This window comes from Pelobates fuscus, chromosome 3, assembly GCF_036172605.1.
Source record: "Pelobates fuscus isolate aPelFus1 chromosome 3, aPelFus1.pri, whole genome shotgun sequence".
Lineage (NCBI taxonomy): Eukaryota > Metazoa > Chordata > Amphibia > Anura > Pelobatidae > Pelobates > Pelobates fuscus.
Window position 1 is genome coordinate 340,948,316 of NC_086319.1, and position 19,509 is coordinate 340,967,824.

General features: G+C 37.8%; 1 protein-coding gene across 1 annotated transcript in view; it reads left to right on the forward strand.

Annotated features, from left to right (window-relative positions):
- Positions 1–19,509, forward strand: part of LOC134601238 (tetratricopeptide repeat protein 24-like) — a 110,242-nt gene that overhangs the window by 20,684 nt on the left and 70,049 nt on the right. Inside the window, exons 3-5 of the mRNA XM_063445705.1 lie at positions 7,157–7,372; positions 9,031–9,159; positions 17,179–17,300. Of these exons, the coding sequence (XP_063301775.1) occupies positions 7,157–7,372; positions 9,031–9,159; positions 17,179–17,300 (467 nt within the window). The remainder of the gene's footprint in view (positions 1–7,156; positions 7,373–9,030; positions 9,160–17,178; positions 17,301–19,509) is intronic.

The window sequence follows — 19,509 nt, forward strand, 5'->3', positions numbered from 1 at the left end:
CTAATATTTGTGTTCAGCAAAGTCTCCCGAGTAAAACAGTACCCCCCATGTACAGGTTTTATGGTGTCTTGGAAAGTTATAGGGTTAAATATAGTGCTAGCAAATTAAATTCCCTATACTTTCGGCATGGGTTGTCAGGCAGGTCCCGCTAATTGTAATTAATTAGGATACCTAATTATGTAAAATTATTACATAAATATATGTGTAGAATTAATATATGTATATATATACATATGTGTATATATACGTATATATATATAATTTTTTTTTAATATTTTTATTTATATATAGGTATATATAGTGATATATACGTATATATTTATGTATATAGATATATATATTATGATATATATTATTTTGTTCTACGTGTATTTTGATATAAATATATATATATTATTATCACAATACAGTTAGAACGAAATAACACACATCTATATATTTTTTAATTATTTATTTTTAAATATTTTTTTAATTTTATTTTTTTACGTATTTACATATATATTTTTTATATTATATATAAATATATATATAACAATAATTATATATATATTTAATCAGTATCAGTCTACGTGTAATTTGATATTAATATATATATATATATATATATATATATTAATATTTAAATACACGTCGTGTATGTGTAAATGTGTGTATGTGTATATATATATATATATATATATATATACTTAGATCATATATATATAATATATATGATCTAAGTATATTTTATTTGTAACTGTAATTTTTTTTATTTATTTTTTGAACTAATATTTTTTTTTTTTTACAGGACAGGGGGCAGAGACAGTGTCAGCCAGTGATGTCACATCACTGGCTGACACACAGGATCAGTGATCACAGTGACTGCCTGTCACTGTGATCACCTCCTGCAGATTGGGTAATTGACCACAGGGGGGAGTGCCTGGGTGGTACAAGCACTCCCCCCTTCCAATCTGCAGGGGGATCACTGTGCCAGTTACATGTGTCAGCCAATAGACTGACACATGTAACACTGATCGCAGTGACAGGCTGTCACTGCGATCAGAGCGCTCTGAGATCGCAGTGACAGCCTGTCACTGCGATCTCAGACCTAGCAGATCGCGGTCACTGACCCCAGGGGGACTGCCTGGGGGGCCAGGTAAGTCCCCCGACCGCGATCTGCAGAAGGGGAAAGCCGCCGGCCGCATGTGTCAGCCGATTTGAAATCGGCTGACACATGCTGAATACTGGTCGCAGTGACAGCCTGTCACTGCGATCAGAGACTGCAGATCGCGGTCACCGGCCACAGGGGGGGTTGCCCGGGGGGCCTGGCATCCCCCCCGACCGCGATCTGCAGCGGGAGAATACCGCCGGCCACGTGGGCGGCAATAAAAGCGAGGACGTACTATCACGCCCGCCGGCGTTTAGAGCCGGTTTCTGCGTGGCGTAATAGTACGTCCTCCGGACTTAAAGGGTTAAGAAACTAAATTAAATTAAAAAAGGGCTGATTTGCCAAAGAATCAACAACAAAAATTGTAAAACCTTGTTTAAGGATAAATCCATGTAATGCTTGGTAGCAGGGCCAACTGGAAAAAAGGTTTGGCCCCAGCATTTTTAATCAGTGGCCCACTGAGAAGGGTGCAGGGCCTGTGAGGTTTTTTTTGTCATTACTAGTGATGTCGCGAACATAACATTTTCCGTTCGCGAATGGCGAACGCGAACTTCCGCAAATGTCCGCGAACGGGCGAACAGGGCGAACCGCCATAGACTTCAATAGGCAGGCGAATTTTAAAACCCACAGGGACTCTTTCTGGCCACAATAGTGATGGAAAAGTTGTTTCAAGGGGACTAACACCTGGACTGTGGCATGCCAGAGGGGGATCCATGGCAAAACTCCCATGGAAAATTACATAGTTGATGCAGAGTCTGGTTTTAATCCATAAAGGGCATAAATCACCTCACATTCCTAAATTGTTTGGAATAACGTGCTTTAAAACATCAGGTATGATGTTGTATCGATCAGGTAGTGTAAGGGTTACACAGTGACAGACCAAACTCCCCGTTTAATGCACCACAAACAGCCGCAAACAGTCCATTTGCACAACCGCAAACTTCCCATTTGCAAAACGTTCGTGTGTGGGGGTGCTGGAATGACGTGAGCCAATGGGAGCCTGAATCAACTTTTGGCTCCCACTGCCCCTTTAAGAGCGAGCTCGTGACTCGAGCTGTGCTCCTAGTGCCAGGCGGGCCACGTGACCGATCACTGCGGTCAGTGCACGCGGTCAGCGCATGCGGCTCGTGTGGAGGCAGGAGTGATCCAGCCACGCGCGGCTCAAGCTTAGGAGCCAGGTCGGTCCCAGGATAAGGTAAATACAGCCACAACCACTTATCCCAATCACACACCTTTCCTAACGTCCTATCCCATTAAAAGCATATTACCGTGTATTTAATAAAACAGATAGACCCCCTACTTCATCTAGGTTACCGATCGATGGTTCGATATTCTGAGCCCTCTCTGATTTACTGTACACGACTATTCAATATTCCCACAAATTTTATATAGCATTTTATGTTTGTTTGAGACCACCTTAAAAATATTGGATATCGCTAAAAATCATGATCACTATATACTTTCTCTACAAACCTCTAAAACGAACCAAACTACTCATCCATCCGCTATACCACTTTATCCCACCTAGAACTAGTGCCCAGTTAAAATACTTGACTCTTACTTACCCACACTCAGTCATGCCACACACATTTCACCACTACTCTCACTGAATCCCTCTGACTACGGCTAAATTCATCTTCTACATCAGAACACTACTCCTAAGATTGAATGTATCCATGTCTCGGGTCTTTCATTTAGAATAGGGGCAGCTTCGGTCTCCTTCAACACTGACACTCCAGTGCATTTTATTAAAAGATTGGGCAGATGGAAATCCTCAGTCTACAACCGATATATTCCTCATCCCGAGAAAGAAATGAGGAAAGCTTTTAAAAGTTTGGCTTTGTAAATTTGATGCAATAAGTGTGTTTTTCTTTAATAACTTTTCACCCTCTTTGCATGAACCCGATTTACATAAATTACTAATATGTTTCTAAACATATATATTATATTATTCACTCTCTCTCTGGGCCGGCCTAAGACATCATGCTGCCTAGGTCCAACGATAAATGACTATGGGGGATAATGTATAATAAACACAGGTTACTGGCTATGGGGGGGGGGGGGGGATAATGTATAATAAACACAGGTTTCTGGCTATGGGAGGGATAATGTATAATAAACACAGGTTACTGGCTATGGGAGGGATAATGTATAATAAACACAGGTTACTGACTATGGGGGGATAATGTATAATAAACACAAGTCACTGGCTATGGGGGAGATAATGTATAATAAACACAGGTTACTGGCTATGGGGGAGATAATGTATAATAAGCACAGGTTACTGGCTATGGGGGGATAATGTATAATAAACACAGGTTACTGGCTATGGGAGGATAATGTATAATAAACACAGGTTACTGGCTATGGGGGAGATAATGTATAATAAGCACAGGTTACTGGCTATGGGGGATAATGTATAATAAACACAGGTTACTGGCTATGGGAGGGTTAAAGTATTATAAACACAGGTTACTGGCTATGGGAGGATAATGTATAATAAACACAGGTTACTGGCTATGGGGGGGATAATGTATAATAAACACAGGTTACTGGCTATGGGAGGGATAATGTATAATAAACACAGGTTACTGGCTATGGGAGGGATAATGTATAATAAACACATGTTACTGGCTATGGGGGATAATGTATAATAAACACAGGTTACTGGCTATGGGGGGAGTTAATGTATAATAAACACAGGTTACTGGCTATGGAGGGATAATGTATAATACACACAGGTTACTGGCTATGGGAGGATAATTTATAATAAACACAGGTTACTGGCTATGTGAGATAATGTATAATAAAAACACGTTATTGGCTATGGGGAGGATAATGTATAATAAACACAGGTTACTGGCTATGGGGGGATAATGTATAATAAACACAGGTTACTGGTTGTGGGGGGCTAATGTATAATAAACACAGGTTACTGGCTATGGGAGGATAATGTATAATAAACACAGGTTACTGGCTATGGGGGGATAATGTATAATAAACACAGGTTACTGGCTATGGGGAGGATAAAGTATAATAAACACAGGTTACTGGCTATGGGGGGATAATGTATAGTAAACACAGGTTACTGGTTGTGGGGGGATAATGTATAATAAACACATGTTACTGGTTGTGGGGGGATAATGTATGATAAACACAGGTTACTGGCTATGGGGGAGATAATGTATAATAAGCACAGGTTACTGGCTATGGGGGGGATAATGTATAATAAACACAGGTTACTGGCTATGGGATGATAATTTATAATAAACACAGGTTACTGGCTATGGGAGTATAATGTATAATAAACACAGGTTACTGGCTATGGGAGGATAATGTATAATAAACACAGGTTACTGGCTATGGGGGAGATAATGTATAATAAGCACAGGTTACTGGCTATGGGGGATAATGTATAATAAACACAGGTTACTGGCTATGGGAGGGTTAAAGTATTATAAACACAGGTTACTGGCTATGGGAGGATAATGTATAATAAACACAGGTTACTGGCTATGGGGGGGATAATGTATAATAAACACAGGTTACTGGCTATGGGGGGATAATGTATAATAAACACAGGTTACTGGCTATGGGAGGGATAATGTATAATAAACACAGGTTACTGGCTATGGGAGGGATAATGTATAATAAACACATGTTACTGGCTATGGGGGGATAATGTATAATAAACACAGGTTACTGGCTATGGGGGGAGTTAATGTATAATAAACACAGGTTACTGGCTATGGAGGGATAATGTATAATACACACAGGTTACTGGCTATGGGAGGATAATTTATAATAAACACAGGTTACTGGCTATGTGAGATAATGTATAATAAAAACACGTTATTGGCTATGGGGAGGATAATGTATAATAAACACAGGTTACTGGCTATGGGGGGATAATGTATAATAAACACAGGTTACTGGTTGTGGGGGGCTAATGTATAATAAACACAGGTTACTGGCTATGGGAGGATAATGTATAATAAACACAGGTTACTGGCTATGGGGGGATAATATATAATAAACACAGGTTACTGGCTATGGGGAGGATAAAGTATAATAAACACAGGTTACTGGCTATGGGGGGGATAATGTATAGTAAACACAGGTTACTGGTTGTGGGGGGATAATGTATAATAAACACATGTTACTGGTTGTGGGGGGATAATGTATGATAAACACAGGTTACTGGCTATGGGGGAGATAATGTATAATAAGCACAGGTTACTGGCTATGGGGGGGATAATGTATAATAAACACAGGTTACTGGCTATGGGATGATAATTTATAATAAACACAGGTTACTGGCTATGGGAGTATAATGTATAATAAACACAGGTTACTGGCTATGGGGAGGATAATGTATAATAAACACAGGTTACTGGCTATGGGAGGATAATGTATAATAAACACAGGTTACTGGCTATGGGGGATAATGTATAATAAACACAGGTTACTGGCTATGGGGGGATAATGTATAATAAACATAGGTTACTGGCTATGGGGGATAATGTATAATAAACACAGGTTACTGGCTATAGAGGATAATGTATAATAAACACAAACACACACAAAAAAAAAGAATGCAGCTTCAGAATTAATCTAAATTGTATGCTGTCTAGGAGGTGGGAGGGTCTGGGAGGGAGGGTCTGCTGCTGATTGGCTGGAATGTGTCTGCTGACTGTGAGGTACAGGGTCAAAGTTTACTCAATGATGACGAATAGGGGGCGGACCGAACATCGCATATGTTTGCCATCCGTGGCAAACGCGAACAAGCTATGTTCGCCAGGAACTATTCGCCAGCGAACCGTTCGGGACATCACTAGTCATTACCAATGACAAGCTCGTCCTCTCTCAAAATGAGTATCTTTGTACAATGCACAGAGCCTTACTGAAAAGCTCTTCCATGAGAAAAAGGCCCTGTATTTGTTCTGCTTAAGCAAATCTATTAACATGCTTGCTCTGTGTTTACTTGTGACTTGTCTCTGGTTTCTCCAATTGTGGTGTGGTGTTTTGTGTGAGTGTGTGTGCATAGGAGGCCCAGTATGTATAGGTGATATAGCGTGTAGTGTGTGCATGGAGGCTGTAGTGTACAAGTAATGTATTATGAGCTGGGGTTGCAAAGAGTGTTTTTAGGGAATGAAGTGTGTGTTTGCTTACATGGGATCTTGCTTGTGTATGTTAGGAATGTAGTTTGCTTATATGTGGCACAGTGTGTGCCTATGGGGTGGATGTAGGGGATATAGTGTGTGTGGAGGACCCAGAGTGTGTGTGTGTGTGTGTGTGTATAGAAGAACCAGAGTTATGTATGGAATCTAGATTAACCCCTTTTAACCCATTTTTTTTTTAATTAATAAAAAATATAGTTTATATCCCCCTCCTTTCTTACCTTTGCCCAGAAGGTGGGACATTGCTTGTGAAGCACCTGTTGGTGAGTGAACTCTAGGCAGCAGCAATGCTCCAACTATCGGTCACCGCAGTAAAGTGCCAGAGTTCCAGTGAGGGAGATATTTGATCTCTTTACAGGCCGGTCTTGGCATACCACAAGACTGGCATTTGGATGGTGCCTTCCCCGCATGGGCTGGCAGATAGACCCTCCTATCTCCCATGCCCTCCTTGGGCCATGGCCATTGCAGCCCATCGGGCAATTGCCTAGTTGGCCCGATGGCCAGTCAGGGCCTGCTTGAAAGCAAACCAAACACAGCGCTCTGACAGCTCTGGTAATGTGAATTGATATATGCATGTGTAATTATAAAAATGTTATTGAAAAATTTTATACAATAATATCAAATCCAGGTAAAAGTAAACATTTAAATTGTATTAATTTTCAAGCATGTGCCTAGTTATAGATGTTACGCACTTATCAAAAAAGATTTAACCTACCAAAAAAAGAACTTGAGACACTGAAATTTGAATGTCTTAGTGATTTTAGAGCACTTACAACAGAGCCCTTGTAGAAGATGTATGTTTTATTTTTTTGTTTTATGTTCTATTTAGGAACACTCTATAATCACATTGGCTTGCATTATGCAGAAATAAAATGTTTTAGCCAAGCTAGAAGATGCTTTGCAGAAGGTATGAATCTATGCAGTGGAAAACAATTTTCTATAAGAAAAATGGCTGTACTACTCCAAAACCTTGGAGCAGTTGACAACGCTCTTTACCAGTATGAAAAATCACTCAAAAACCATGCAGAAGCAGCAGATATATATGGTAAGATAAAAGAATCATATTCAATATGCTTATTAATTGCAGCATTGCAAACGATTGATCAATATTTCCATTTAATAGCTCTTTACTTTTACTTGTAATTGGACAATAACAATATTTAACATTTGCATTTTAAACTGATTTATTGATACTAAGGATGAAATTAAGGTTCTGAAATAAACAGGGAGAACGTGAGCTTTTCCATTAAAATCACTGTTTATTAGAACAAATTAAATTCAGCTCACTGTTTTAAAGGATCTAAAAATCTAATTTAGAGCAAAAGTCCTCAGTAACACTTAATGCATAATACAGCTATATATTGCAGTGAAATGCATTACTGTTATGTATTACATATTTTATAACATTGCACTCAAAGGCTGACAAGTAACTAGACTGTCAGTTAATATGACACTGATGACTGCATACAATAGACATACGGTAAATAGGGCTTTCAGGATATCTTAGACTTAATGTAGAACTCATTCTTATTCTTAAGTCATGACTATATATACACAGTAAAATCAGGTTTGAGTCAGACAGGAGATACATGATTTGCATTGTGAGTATATACATCAAAGCACTATCGCTTTAATTGTTTAGTTTTGACACTGTATTTATTTTGAATGGTGTTTTTTTTTTATCATATTAAGTTTGCATTTTTTATCCAATCTTTTTATCCAATTTTTTTAAAATCTTTTTATTATTTTATTCTGAGCACGAATTGCATTAGAACCTGTACTATTTCTGATGCTAATATCCAGTATATCCAACCATGTCTTCCCCTAACATATTAACAATTCCACCCCTAACCCCAAACCCTCCTCACAATTTTCCAAAACCTCATAACAAAACCTTATAACATGATAGCTATTTATTAACCATGTACTATCTATAAAAATGCACTGTAAAAAGAAAAAAAAATTATACCATTGCGCATCCTATATTACTGTGATATAAGCAAGCTTAGAACGTCAGGAGAGGCGGACCAAAACAAGTAAATGACAGCTGCATCAAATATCTGTGTGCTATCGGCTATTTAACCAGGGCTCTATATGGTGACTAAATGCCACCTAAATGACAAATGATATATCTGTATGTTAGCTATAAAATATGTTCCTAATCTTTGTAATCTAACCTGTTGATTCATCAGAGGCCAGAATTAAAAAATAAAGTGGTATTATTGTTATGTGAAAACTGCATTTCGCCTATATGTAATACATCACGCGGGCACATAAAACATTGCAAAACGCGTTGAGAAAACACCCATAGAGAAGCAAAAAAAAAAAAAGTGACCGGGAATGTTATTTATTCAATAGACAAGCAACTAATGCATGGAAATTGGATACACCTACTCCTTTTTCAATCTCTTTTCTATTTATGTTTAAATATTCCAAATCATTTCTCAAGTAACCACAACTCCCTGTTTAATAAATAGAGCTCATTGTAATTATCGGGCAGCTTGAAATAACCGCATGGTCCAGAACAGACTTCGTACATTGACATTTTAGAAGAAGGAAAAACGAAAAAAGTTTTTCTATAATACAATTCTACATGATTTCAAAGAGCCAGGCAACCTTGTAAAAATCTGGTTATTCAATACCACCTTATTATTTTACATACTATGCTGCCAGTTTAACCATTATTATTATATATTTTTTTAGGAACACTGGGTGAAAGAAATTCGCAAGGGCAATGTCTCTGCAACTTGGCCTTTGCATACAGCCAACTGAGAAACTATGAAATGGCTGAGTTTTACTACCTCCAGGCACTGGTTGCATTTCAAGATGCAGGTAAAGAACATCATTATATAGAAACAAATAGCTTCTATAGCTTCAATTACACGTAGCGGGTACACATATCTGTCTAGATTTTTCTGCGACACTCAATTCTGAATTATTTGCAATGTTCAAGTACGCCATTGCCATGCTAATAAATTATTGTATGATATGATAAATTGCATGACCATGTTTTCAAAGCCTGCATTGTGCTGTGAGACACCACACATGAACTTACCGAATTGCACAATCAGGTTTTGTGCATAGTGGGGTCAAAAAAATCATACATGTAATGAACTATCAGTTCTTGATGCCTGAGGTTGATGGGAATTTCACTCTCAAGCAGCAGCTGCTGTCACTGATTTTTTTCTTTTAAATGTATTCATTTAACAGAGTCTCAATCCCTGCAGCCACTTGCTAAGGAAGGAGAGAGGGGTATATTAGTGGTGTTGGTAAAACACTGAACTCATCAAGTGGGAAAGCTAGACTTTAAGACTACGGCATGAATGTGGAGAGGGTGGATGGTGCTTGGATTCTGTAGATTTCATAAAAAATAAAGTGAATGGAATTAAAAGGTGCAATCCCAACTAAAGCTTTGTGAAACCATAACCACTACAGGCAGTTGTAGTTGTGTTATTTGAAGCATTGTATAAAAAGGGTTACTAAAGGCATCAGAATAATTTGCATCACTTCAGTGAAAATCTCTGCAGTTCTAAGATTGCCTACTGAGTCAATTAATTCAAAGTAAGAATGATATCTGGTTCTTTGGCATTAAGAGCTAACCAAGTTTTGTTAGAATGTATCCAAATATGAAGAGAGGTCGAGCAAAGTGTTAATTTTGGCTGCAAATTTCAATTTTGTTTTTGTTGTAGTCTTTTGCCAAAAAAAGCCATTTTAGTTTTAGTCGTATTTCAGTCATCTGAATTGTTTTAGCATTAGTCTTGTTTTAGACAACTAAATCTCCAGTAGATTTTAGTCAACACAACTAAAAACAAATGGGTTTAGTTAAAGCCTCTACCTGTGTCTTTTGCCCCTTCCTCAGCCCTGTGTCTCTTTGTGTCCTCCCAGCACTTCTAGGTGTCTCTCTCCCAAGCCATGGTCTGTCTCCTTTGCCCCTTCCACAGCCATTCTGTGCAGTGTTCAAATTTCAATTTAGTTTTAGTCTCTGGAAATCTACGCAAAATTAAATCATGGGCACCTTCTTACCATTTACAAATGTTTTAGCCGCAAAGTCTGGAACAAAGTGCCAATCGCTCTGTCGCTCCAAACAGGCATACCTGTTTAACTCACTTTCTGAATGGGGAGTTAGCCATTTTAGTGTTAGTCATGTTTTAGTCATCTGAATTGTTTTAGTTTTAGTCTAGTTTCAGTCGACTAAAGCTCAAACATATTAGTGGGCTAAAATTTGACTAAAATTGTTAGTCGACAAAAGTAACACTGGTTGAGCAACAGCCACATAAATTTGTAGGGTGGATTTATGTCATGTGGGTCACTAGACACAGCTAGGTACACAACACATAAGCCAGGATGTGCATTGGCTGATAGTACCTGTGGTATGGTCAATAGAAGTGCCTAGTTTTCACTCAAAGTTTCTTATACAGTTCTCATAAATAAAGCCTAATGTTTTCAGGTGTTTATTCACTTGACTAATAGGCGTCAAAGCATTTATGATTGGTGAGCAGGACAATTCAATCCCACAGTAAAAAAAATATCAAAAACAATTGCCTTGCAACACTTGGGAAACTAAACGAAAACAAGCATAGACACATTCTGACAAGCCTTCCAGGCCCGGAGCAATTTTTATTCAAGTATCAGGTACAGTCACAGGCAGGGCTGATCGAATTCTCATCACATATAACTTCACAGGGCTTCAGATCAATAGTAAATGATTGCAAAGCTCCCTTTGGATTGGCTAAAATAAGATATCCTTGGTATAGACTATAAAAGCAAAACACCATGTGCCATTCCTCTGCCCCGCAGTATAAATATTTCTTGTGTCAAGCCATTCCACATCTAATGTAGGAGTATTTTTGGACTGCAGCCATCCTCCTCGGGTTATCACAATGTTCTGTGTTTGTGAGTTGCTTTCTGGGAATCATTGTTGCGTGAAACATCAATAGCAGTCGTGTGATTTCTAAGTATTAAATAATTTTTGCTTTGTGAGAGATTTACATTTACTAGACTATAGTTAAAACAGCAGGCACAGACAAACTGTTAGATATCGAGTGAGCATCACATATTTGCAGACAGCAAAATGACCACATCGCATTCAGTGAAAATCACTGTATTCCAGGCGCATTAATAAACGTGCTATGACTGTCTAAACTCACAGCCGTATAAATATAGAATGTGATTCATAGACAAAACAGAGAGGGTTGGCTAGTTGGATTTCACCAGAATATTGCAGTTTGTCAAGGACATTTTAGACAGTTAGAATCTGAGTATATTTTACACATTAAGACAAAAAATGAGTTACAGATATGGGGAATACCCAGACTGTAACTCAGAATTGGTTGGAGAGGTAATTAAGGGCACAACCCTAAATACGAAATAATTCAAAAATAGAGACAAATTTGAGAAAAATCCTATCTGCAAATAGAGAGTGTTATGGGCAAATGCAAATATTACACGTCTTAGAATGAAATGTTGTATTTCTTAAAATGTGTACGTTGTCTTTAAGAGATATTGCAAATTGACATGGTGTTAGAAATGGAACATGTTTTTCATAGATGTTTCTTTAAGCAATAACCTCAGTGCAAAATATGTTTGCGCCATTTTGTCCCAGACGAATTACAATAACAATAATGCATAAACAAGCTTCAAGGCTATACTACGACTCTTTCAGTACACAATATACTGTGGTAACCCCAAGTTAATGGAACTTCCCCAAATCCGGGAATCTCCCACGACTGTGCACTTACATCTTAGTATAAACAACAGATAAGCTATTCAGACTTTAAGATGCCATCTTGAACTAAGTCAGGAAAATTTCCACGACGTATGCACCCTTTAGTTATGGCCTTGTATGTTTGCCAAATTAAGGGTGGTCCTAAAATGAATAAAGTAAAAAAAGTAACTTTTTCATATATGAACTACAGTGACCGTTAAATGACGACACCTAAGGTATAAATAGGTGTACTTTTTAAATGTTAAGGAACAGAGGAGAGACTTGGAGACAGACGCTGCTCCATCTTAAAATGACAGAGAGGCTGACATGATGACATGTTCAGAAAGGGTATGTTAACCTATTAATGATATTTGCAAGCATTTAATTTCATCTTATAAACTCTGCTATAAATAGGTGTACTTTTTAATTGTTAAGACACAGAGGAGAGACTTGGAGACAGATGCTGCTCCATCTTAAAATGATAGAGAGGCTGACATGATGACATGTTCAGAAGGGTATGTTAACCTATTAATGATATTTGCAAGCATTTAATTTCATCTTATAAACTCTGCTATAATGGATTTTATATTTATATTTTTATATAATAAATATCCAAAAAGACAAAACTATTGCTTCCAAGACAATCCTTATTTGATATTGTATTATCAATTATTTATATATGTAGATAGAGGATCTCTTACTAACTATATAAAATTATGGCTAAGATATCTGTATGGTTAGCCCTACTAAGTTCTATGCTTTAAGACATTATAGTGGTAAATAAGGGAACCTCCAGCGGTTACAAGAGGATCCACTGAAATGACCTCCAAGTAACTACATTCAAAGGTAATGGCAACATTAAAAAATCTTTATCAAGATTCATAATAGAGAACCAGGAAGAACATATATATATAAAAATATACAAGATAGTGTGTTGTGAGAAAAAAGAGCAAAAGCTAATTAGAAGAAAAATATGTGAAATGACGAATGGGACATAAAGATTGTAATGAGGTAAGCTGGTCCAAATTATATAATGTATCCAAAGCTAAACTTTTCAATAGTATATAACACATGGCTACTCTACCCTCCCCTCCCCCCACTCCTCCATCCCTCCTCCTCTTTCATATTCTCCTCCCAGCTGTAAATACCTTCATTTAACTGTTCCATCTTTGTCCTCAGTTGACAGTTGAGTTGGTCAAAAGAGACCAGAGACGTGGTGACTTCGGCAGAATCCTAAGACAAAGAGAATGCATGTGGATATTTTGACTTAAAAATCTCTATCCACTTGGGTTAAATGAGGGTTTCTCCTACCCCCTTTCATCTAAACCCCCTTTTCTAGTGTTTCACTTTCTGCCATAGTAGTTCTGTTCTTTATTTGGCACTTTTTACTGTTTCTGCATTTCCTGCCATAATTATTTCTCTATCTATTTGTATGTTTATATGACAGTAATTATTTTTCATTCATGTAGGACCTTGGCTACGAAAGCTTCTGTTTAAAAAAACCCTGTCGCTCCTATGGGAGTAGTATAATAGTCCCTGACTAACCCTTCTTGCTAGTTGCACTATACGTAATGTAGTGAACTATTTCACTATGTAGAAGTATAATATCAATACTTATAGCATTTGATAAGAATGGTGTTATCTCCAGATTAGTATATGAGACCGTGGCTATGCCAGTCTCGACTTATAAGTTCACTCGTGCTGTCCAGTTCAGTATATTAAGTTGGGTGACAGCAGGGTGACCGGAGAATAGAATTATAGGGATCAAGTGGAGAATTTACATCTAATATATAGATTAACTTTCTTTAGTTAACTTTTGTGTATGCACTGGGAATCTATCTAAATATCGGGGAAGCTGTCTTGTAACAGTAATTTAGGAGGTATATCCTCTAATAATCTCTGTGATCAAATTTACTTGACCAGGTATAACTCGGTGATCAAATTTATAGTTCCTTTTTTTCTTTCCATCATGCCCACTCCCTTTATCTCTATTTTGGTGGTCTTTGTCTTTTTGTGATGTGTCCATTGTGATCAGTCGTATAACTTTATAGGGACTCTCCAGTGCCATAAAAACAAATCCGTTTGAATGGGGAGTTTGTGATAGATTCAGTTTTGGTGGCAAATTTCAATTTAGTTTTAATCATAGTCTTTTGACTAAAAAGTCATTTTAATTATAGTCGTATCTTGGTCTTGGTCTGAATTGTTTTGGTTTTAGTCGACTAAATCTCCAGTAGATTTTAGTTGACTAAAATCTAGTGGCTTTAGTTAAAGCCCCTATGTGTCTCTTCTGCCCCTTCCCCTCTCTGTGTCTCTTTGTGTCCTCCGAGCCCCACTAGGTGTCTCTCTCCCAGCCCCTATGTGCAAATTTCAATTTAGTTTTAGTCATATTCTTTTGACTAAAGCACCATTTTAGTTTTAGTCGTATTTTAGTCATTTTAATTGTTTTTGTTTTATTCTAGTTTTAGTCAACTAAAATCGTTAGTCGACAAAATTAACACTGGATAGGTTGAGGTTAGTTGAAGTTGAAGCTTTCAGATTCTCATCAGCACCTCGTCTGAGATTTTCTGATTAATATTCAGAGGGAGTGTTCTGGCTCCGTGTTACAGACTTTGGGATTAAACAGTTTGTTAACGGTTTAATTACGGTAAGACAGCACCCGTAATAGTCTTGCACCATAGCAAGATCATTGCGATAAAGTTGGTATTTGCCCACAGTGTCCCTTTGAACAGTCAAGCTTATGTAATCACAATACTTAAAAAGAAGGGTTATCGACACATTAATAGAACTAACAGACCCTAAGCAAATTCACCACCAAAAAAGACTTGAAAGTCAATTACCATTAAATATTTCAGTGCTTGTTCATGAGCAGAATTAACATCTCAAGCTCCTATCACAGAGTTGATATGTGCATCTAACTCAAACTTTCCAAGATTATCTACTTAGGAAGGACAGTCCCTATTTAGGGTCAAAATCCCTCTGTCCAACTTTTCCATCCTAATGTCCACTTTTGTAGGAGCTTCATATTTTTGGTGTGTCTGAGTGTATTACGAAGCTCCACATCAATAATACTCACAGTAAATGTGTCTTTAAAAAACAATAAATGTGTTTAGAAATTACTCTGTGTAGATAAGATGGACTGTTCTTGTTCTAAATTACATTTTAGTTTTAAATTGTTATTAGTAAGTCACCTACATTAAAGCCAAACAGCCCCGCCCATGACCACACCTCATTCACACCTCTAAAATGAAAGTGTCTCTCAATGTCCTTTTGAAATGTTGGCAAGTATGCTAACATTTACTAATAATTCCTCATTAGCTAATCAAATTAAGCGCTGAAATAAAGAAAAAATAACATAGAGAAAATTGTATCACAAGAAATACTCATGTATAGTATATCCAAATGTTTACCATGCTTAAAGACGCATACACAAATATAAATGTCAACTTAGAACATGATCATTTTAAAACTTTAGAACAGGCTAATAATACACTTGTTACACATTATCATCACCACGACACTATATAAGAGGGGTCAAACCGATAGATCAGACTATTCCAAGATGGATCCATTTTGTTAGACATAAACATCGCAACATTATGCAATCAACAATAAAAGCTGAAGATAAGCCCAGTTTCACATCAATAACAAGTTATAATTTCAGCAGTGTTATCAGCAGAAATAATTTGTGATATTTCTGGATTGCGATTGCCTGAAAAACACTCAGCGATACTGGAGGAAACCCAGAAAATGTTATTAATCAGATCCATAAACTGGATTGAAATGTATTCACTAATTGTAGTAGGACATTACATTTTTGTATATTATCTGATTTGGCAGAAATAGTCTATCATTTTATTACTTCACCTGAAAATATTAATACTTTTTACTTCACACGAAAATATTTTTTTACTACTTTCATAATATTAAAAATATTCTTTATTTATAAAATCTAGACATGTAAACAATTAATATGTATACAGCAAGTAGCTCAGTTCTAGTTACGCCTTGTCATTCAACCATGACCAATATTAAAAGGTTACTCCAAGCACCATAACCACTTCAGTGTTTTGATGGAGTCATGGATGTGTAGCAAATCAATTTAAACACTACAAATACTTAAAAGGACACAATAGGCACCCAGACAACTTCAGCTCATTGAAGTGGTCTGGATGCAGTATCCCTGCCCTCTTAGTTCTGAAATGTAAATTATTGTAGTTTTAGAAAAACTGCAATAATTACATTGCAGGACAAAGACTAGCTAGTCATTTCCTGGTGGCTAGGCGACGTTTGGTCACCTGACGCTGGATGTCCTCACGTTCTGCAGATCATTGCTGGAATCTGGGGAGTACAGAAAGGGACTTTTAACCTTTTTAAGGCCAGGGGGGTGCGAAGGAGGAGGGAGCTATGGAATAAGGAATATAGTTTTGTGCTGCAGAGGTGTAACTCTACCCTTACTGGCAGAGTGAATAGCCTGCCCGAAATGAGCGTATCTGACTTGCTATTGCATGCACAGAGTTACATTCATTGGTTGAAAGCACTCAGTTGATGCTATCAGCTAATGAATATCGACAGGACAGCTGCAGAAGCCGTATCCAACTGTGCGCACATGTTAGCATTTTACCACCTTACTGGGCAACATGACCACTATAACCACAACCACTGACATCATAAACACTCAGAGGGGTTGGGATAGTTATGATTCTCGGCGCAACCATTTAAATTAATGCTATTCACTAAACTGTGAATGTAGGGAACTGAAAAGTAGATTGCAGCATTCAGGCCAAACTTACAGTTGTAAATATTCTCCATACAGCATGTACAGGGTTAGTCACCAAAGTGAGAATGCAAAGTGAATTTTACATTTACTGTCAGAGTAGATGAAGTAAAAGCATAGCGGTCTTAGAGAATTTTTCCAGTTCAGCTGATTTAAACACTAAATTTTAAATTCACTTTGAATTCACCTTTAATTCTCACTTTAGTAAATAAATAAATACTGACTTTTGCAAATCAGTTTTCAATTAACCACAATTCACTGATTAATGAATAAACTCCAGTGACTTTAAAAACACATTTTGAAACATACAGTTAGCCAATCCGGAGTAGGTACTATGCGTCATAGTGACAATGATATCATCCTTTGTTGACAGGAGATGTCCTCAGACAGTCCCAGGTCAGTGAAGGACTGGGCGCTACGTACTTCTGCCTAGGTAACCATGATGAATCGATATTCTACTATAAACAAGCCCTGGCTCTGTTTGGAAAGTCAAAGGTAATTATTATTTGTACAACCTGCTTGCTTTGCATTGTACACAATGTAAAATGATTGAAACGTTCCGAAGCAGTGAATATGCATTTTTTTTCCCCTTGCTTCATCAAATCGAAATATGCCTTTGCACCAATTGCTTTGTAACCTTGTGTGATTCTTATTCAAAACACATAAATTGGCTTTATACATCCATAAAACAGTATTTATTAACTCAGAATATTATTTCTGCTTCCATACGTCCAATCCTAAATCCAATTACTTATGCAATTGTTGTAGTATCTGTTACCAAAGTCAATAGCGCTACCTGGTTTCACCTGCAAATAGACCGTCCTTTAAATTAAATGTGTTCAAGTGTGATAGTGCACAAACTGAGTATAAGGGTTATTCACTATAGTCCAAATAGCCCTGTATTAAATGGGGTAAAACTATTCGGCCGTACAAGATTCCACAATATCTGGATTTTGCAGAGATATTTATCTAATAGCTGCTGCCAAATTGTGCATCTAGCCTCTACCCATCAGTGGATTAGATTCATTTAATAACTTAATGTCCCCTCTAGCCCCCATCCATGGTCTATTACCAATAATATATAATATATCACCAGAAATATTCCAATTGCTGTGGGGGAATATTCGTAATATTCCCAGGCAAGTCGGAATTTAGAGTTTAGATTTGCCGGCCATCAGAGCGCTCTACTGAGATTTCAAAGCATTGTTAAGTCTCATATTGAGACTTAATTGATCATATTGACCCCCCTCTCCCTCCCCCCCCCCCCCCCCCATAGGCCTTTTTTTAATTTAAATTTTTAATATAGTGGCTGGCTAGCATGCACTGTCCAGCTGCCACATGATTAAAGATACAAACATGTATTCCAAACACTATAGTTTTGAACTACCCATTAGGGTCCCTGGCCCCCCACATAGTGGAGAAATAAGGTGCTTAAGCTTACCTTTTCTCCCTTGTTATGCCGCTCTCACTGTGACTGGCCCGACTACCATGGCTGAACTCATCAATCGTGATCTTCTCAGCCAATCCTTTGCTTTATGATAGGAAAACTTTGGGAGGCAATGGAACATGTGTGCCAAAATTCTGTGCTGCACCAGTCAGCATCTCCTCATAGAGATTCATTGAATCAATGTATCTCTATGGAAAACATTCAGTGCCTCTATGCAGAGAATGGAGTCCCTGAACGCCAGTGCTGCACACTGTGCAGCACTGGACTATGAAGCACCTCTAATTTCCGTCTGAGTGACTGCCACTATAGGTGCTACTAGCCAGCAATGTAAACACTGCCTTTTCTCTGAAAAGGCAGTGTTTACAGAGCTCATCCTGTAGGGACAGCCTATAGACACCAGAACCACTACATTAAGCTGCAGAAAATATGCATTATATTTTTTATTTTGTTTGTGATGTAGCTGCTACAACCCATTCATTCCTAGGTTAAGCACGTAGGTTATGGGGAATGAAAGGCATGCATGACATCTAAGTCTCTGTCTTTTTAAGCTCCTGAAGACAGAACAAGCTATAACATAGGTTCAGATTATCACAGTCTTGAGGGTGCCATGCACCACTGACTCCAGTACTGTAGAGGGACATACACATGCTGCATGATTGGTGGGGGGAGGGGGCGGGTGTTGGCCTACTTTGTTGATGCTGCATGTGGCTTGTGAGTGTTGTGGGCTTGATATATTAATGCTGTTTATATTTTGTAAATGCAGTGTGGCAAATGTATGAAAGCTGTATTCCTCATGGGTGTTTTGTAGCTGGTGGATATTGGGTTACCATAGAGTCTATCTGTAAATTGTGGTTGAGTGCTAAATGAGGTAATGTATAACCTTAAATGGGCACAGGCTGACCCATGTCCTAAAATTCAGCACTGGCACGGTAGCACCTATAGCCCAGCTCTTCTTCTGCAGCCCAGGTAATACAACAGAAAATATCAAGAGTACACATTCAAGCAGGGCATGCAGTGGTTGCAGGTTAGCCCATCACTGAAGTCCAAGTCCACTTAAACATTCTCGGAGTTGCAGCAAGTTGGCTGCCATTAAAGACCCATTTTTGTAAAAGTGTCCAAAAATAGTTTTACATTGGCTAGGGAGAATGAAGTTCAAAGACTATTTGCAACATGACCACAACAATGAGCTGTGTTGTTTATGAAACTGTATTACTACTATTTTTTTTCTGACAATAAAACCACCCATTCATTTATAAC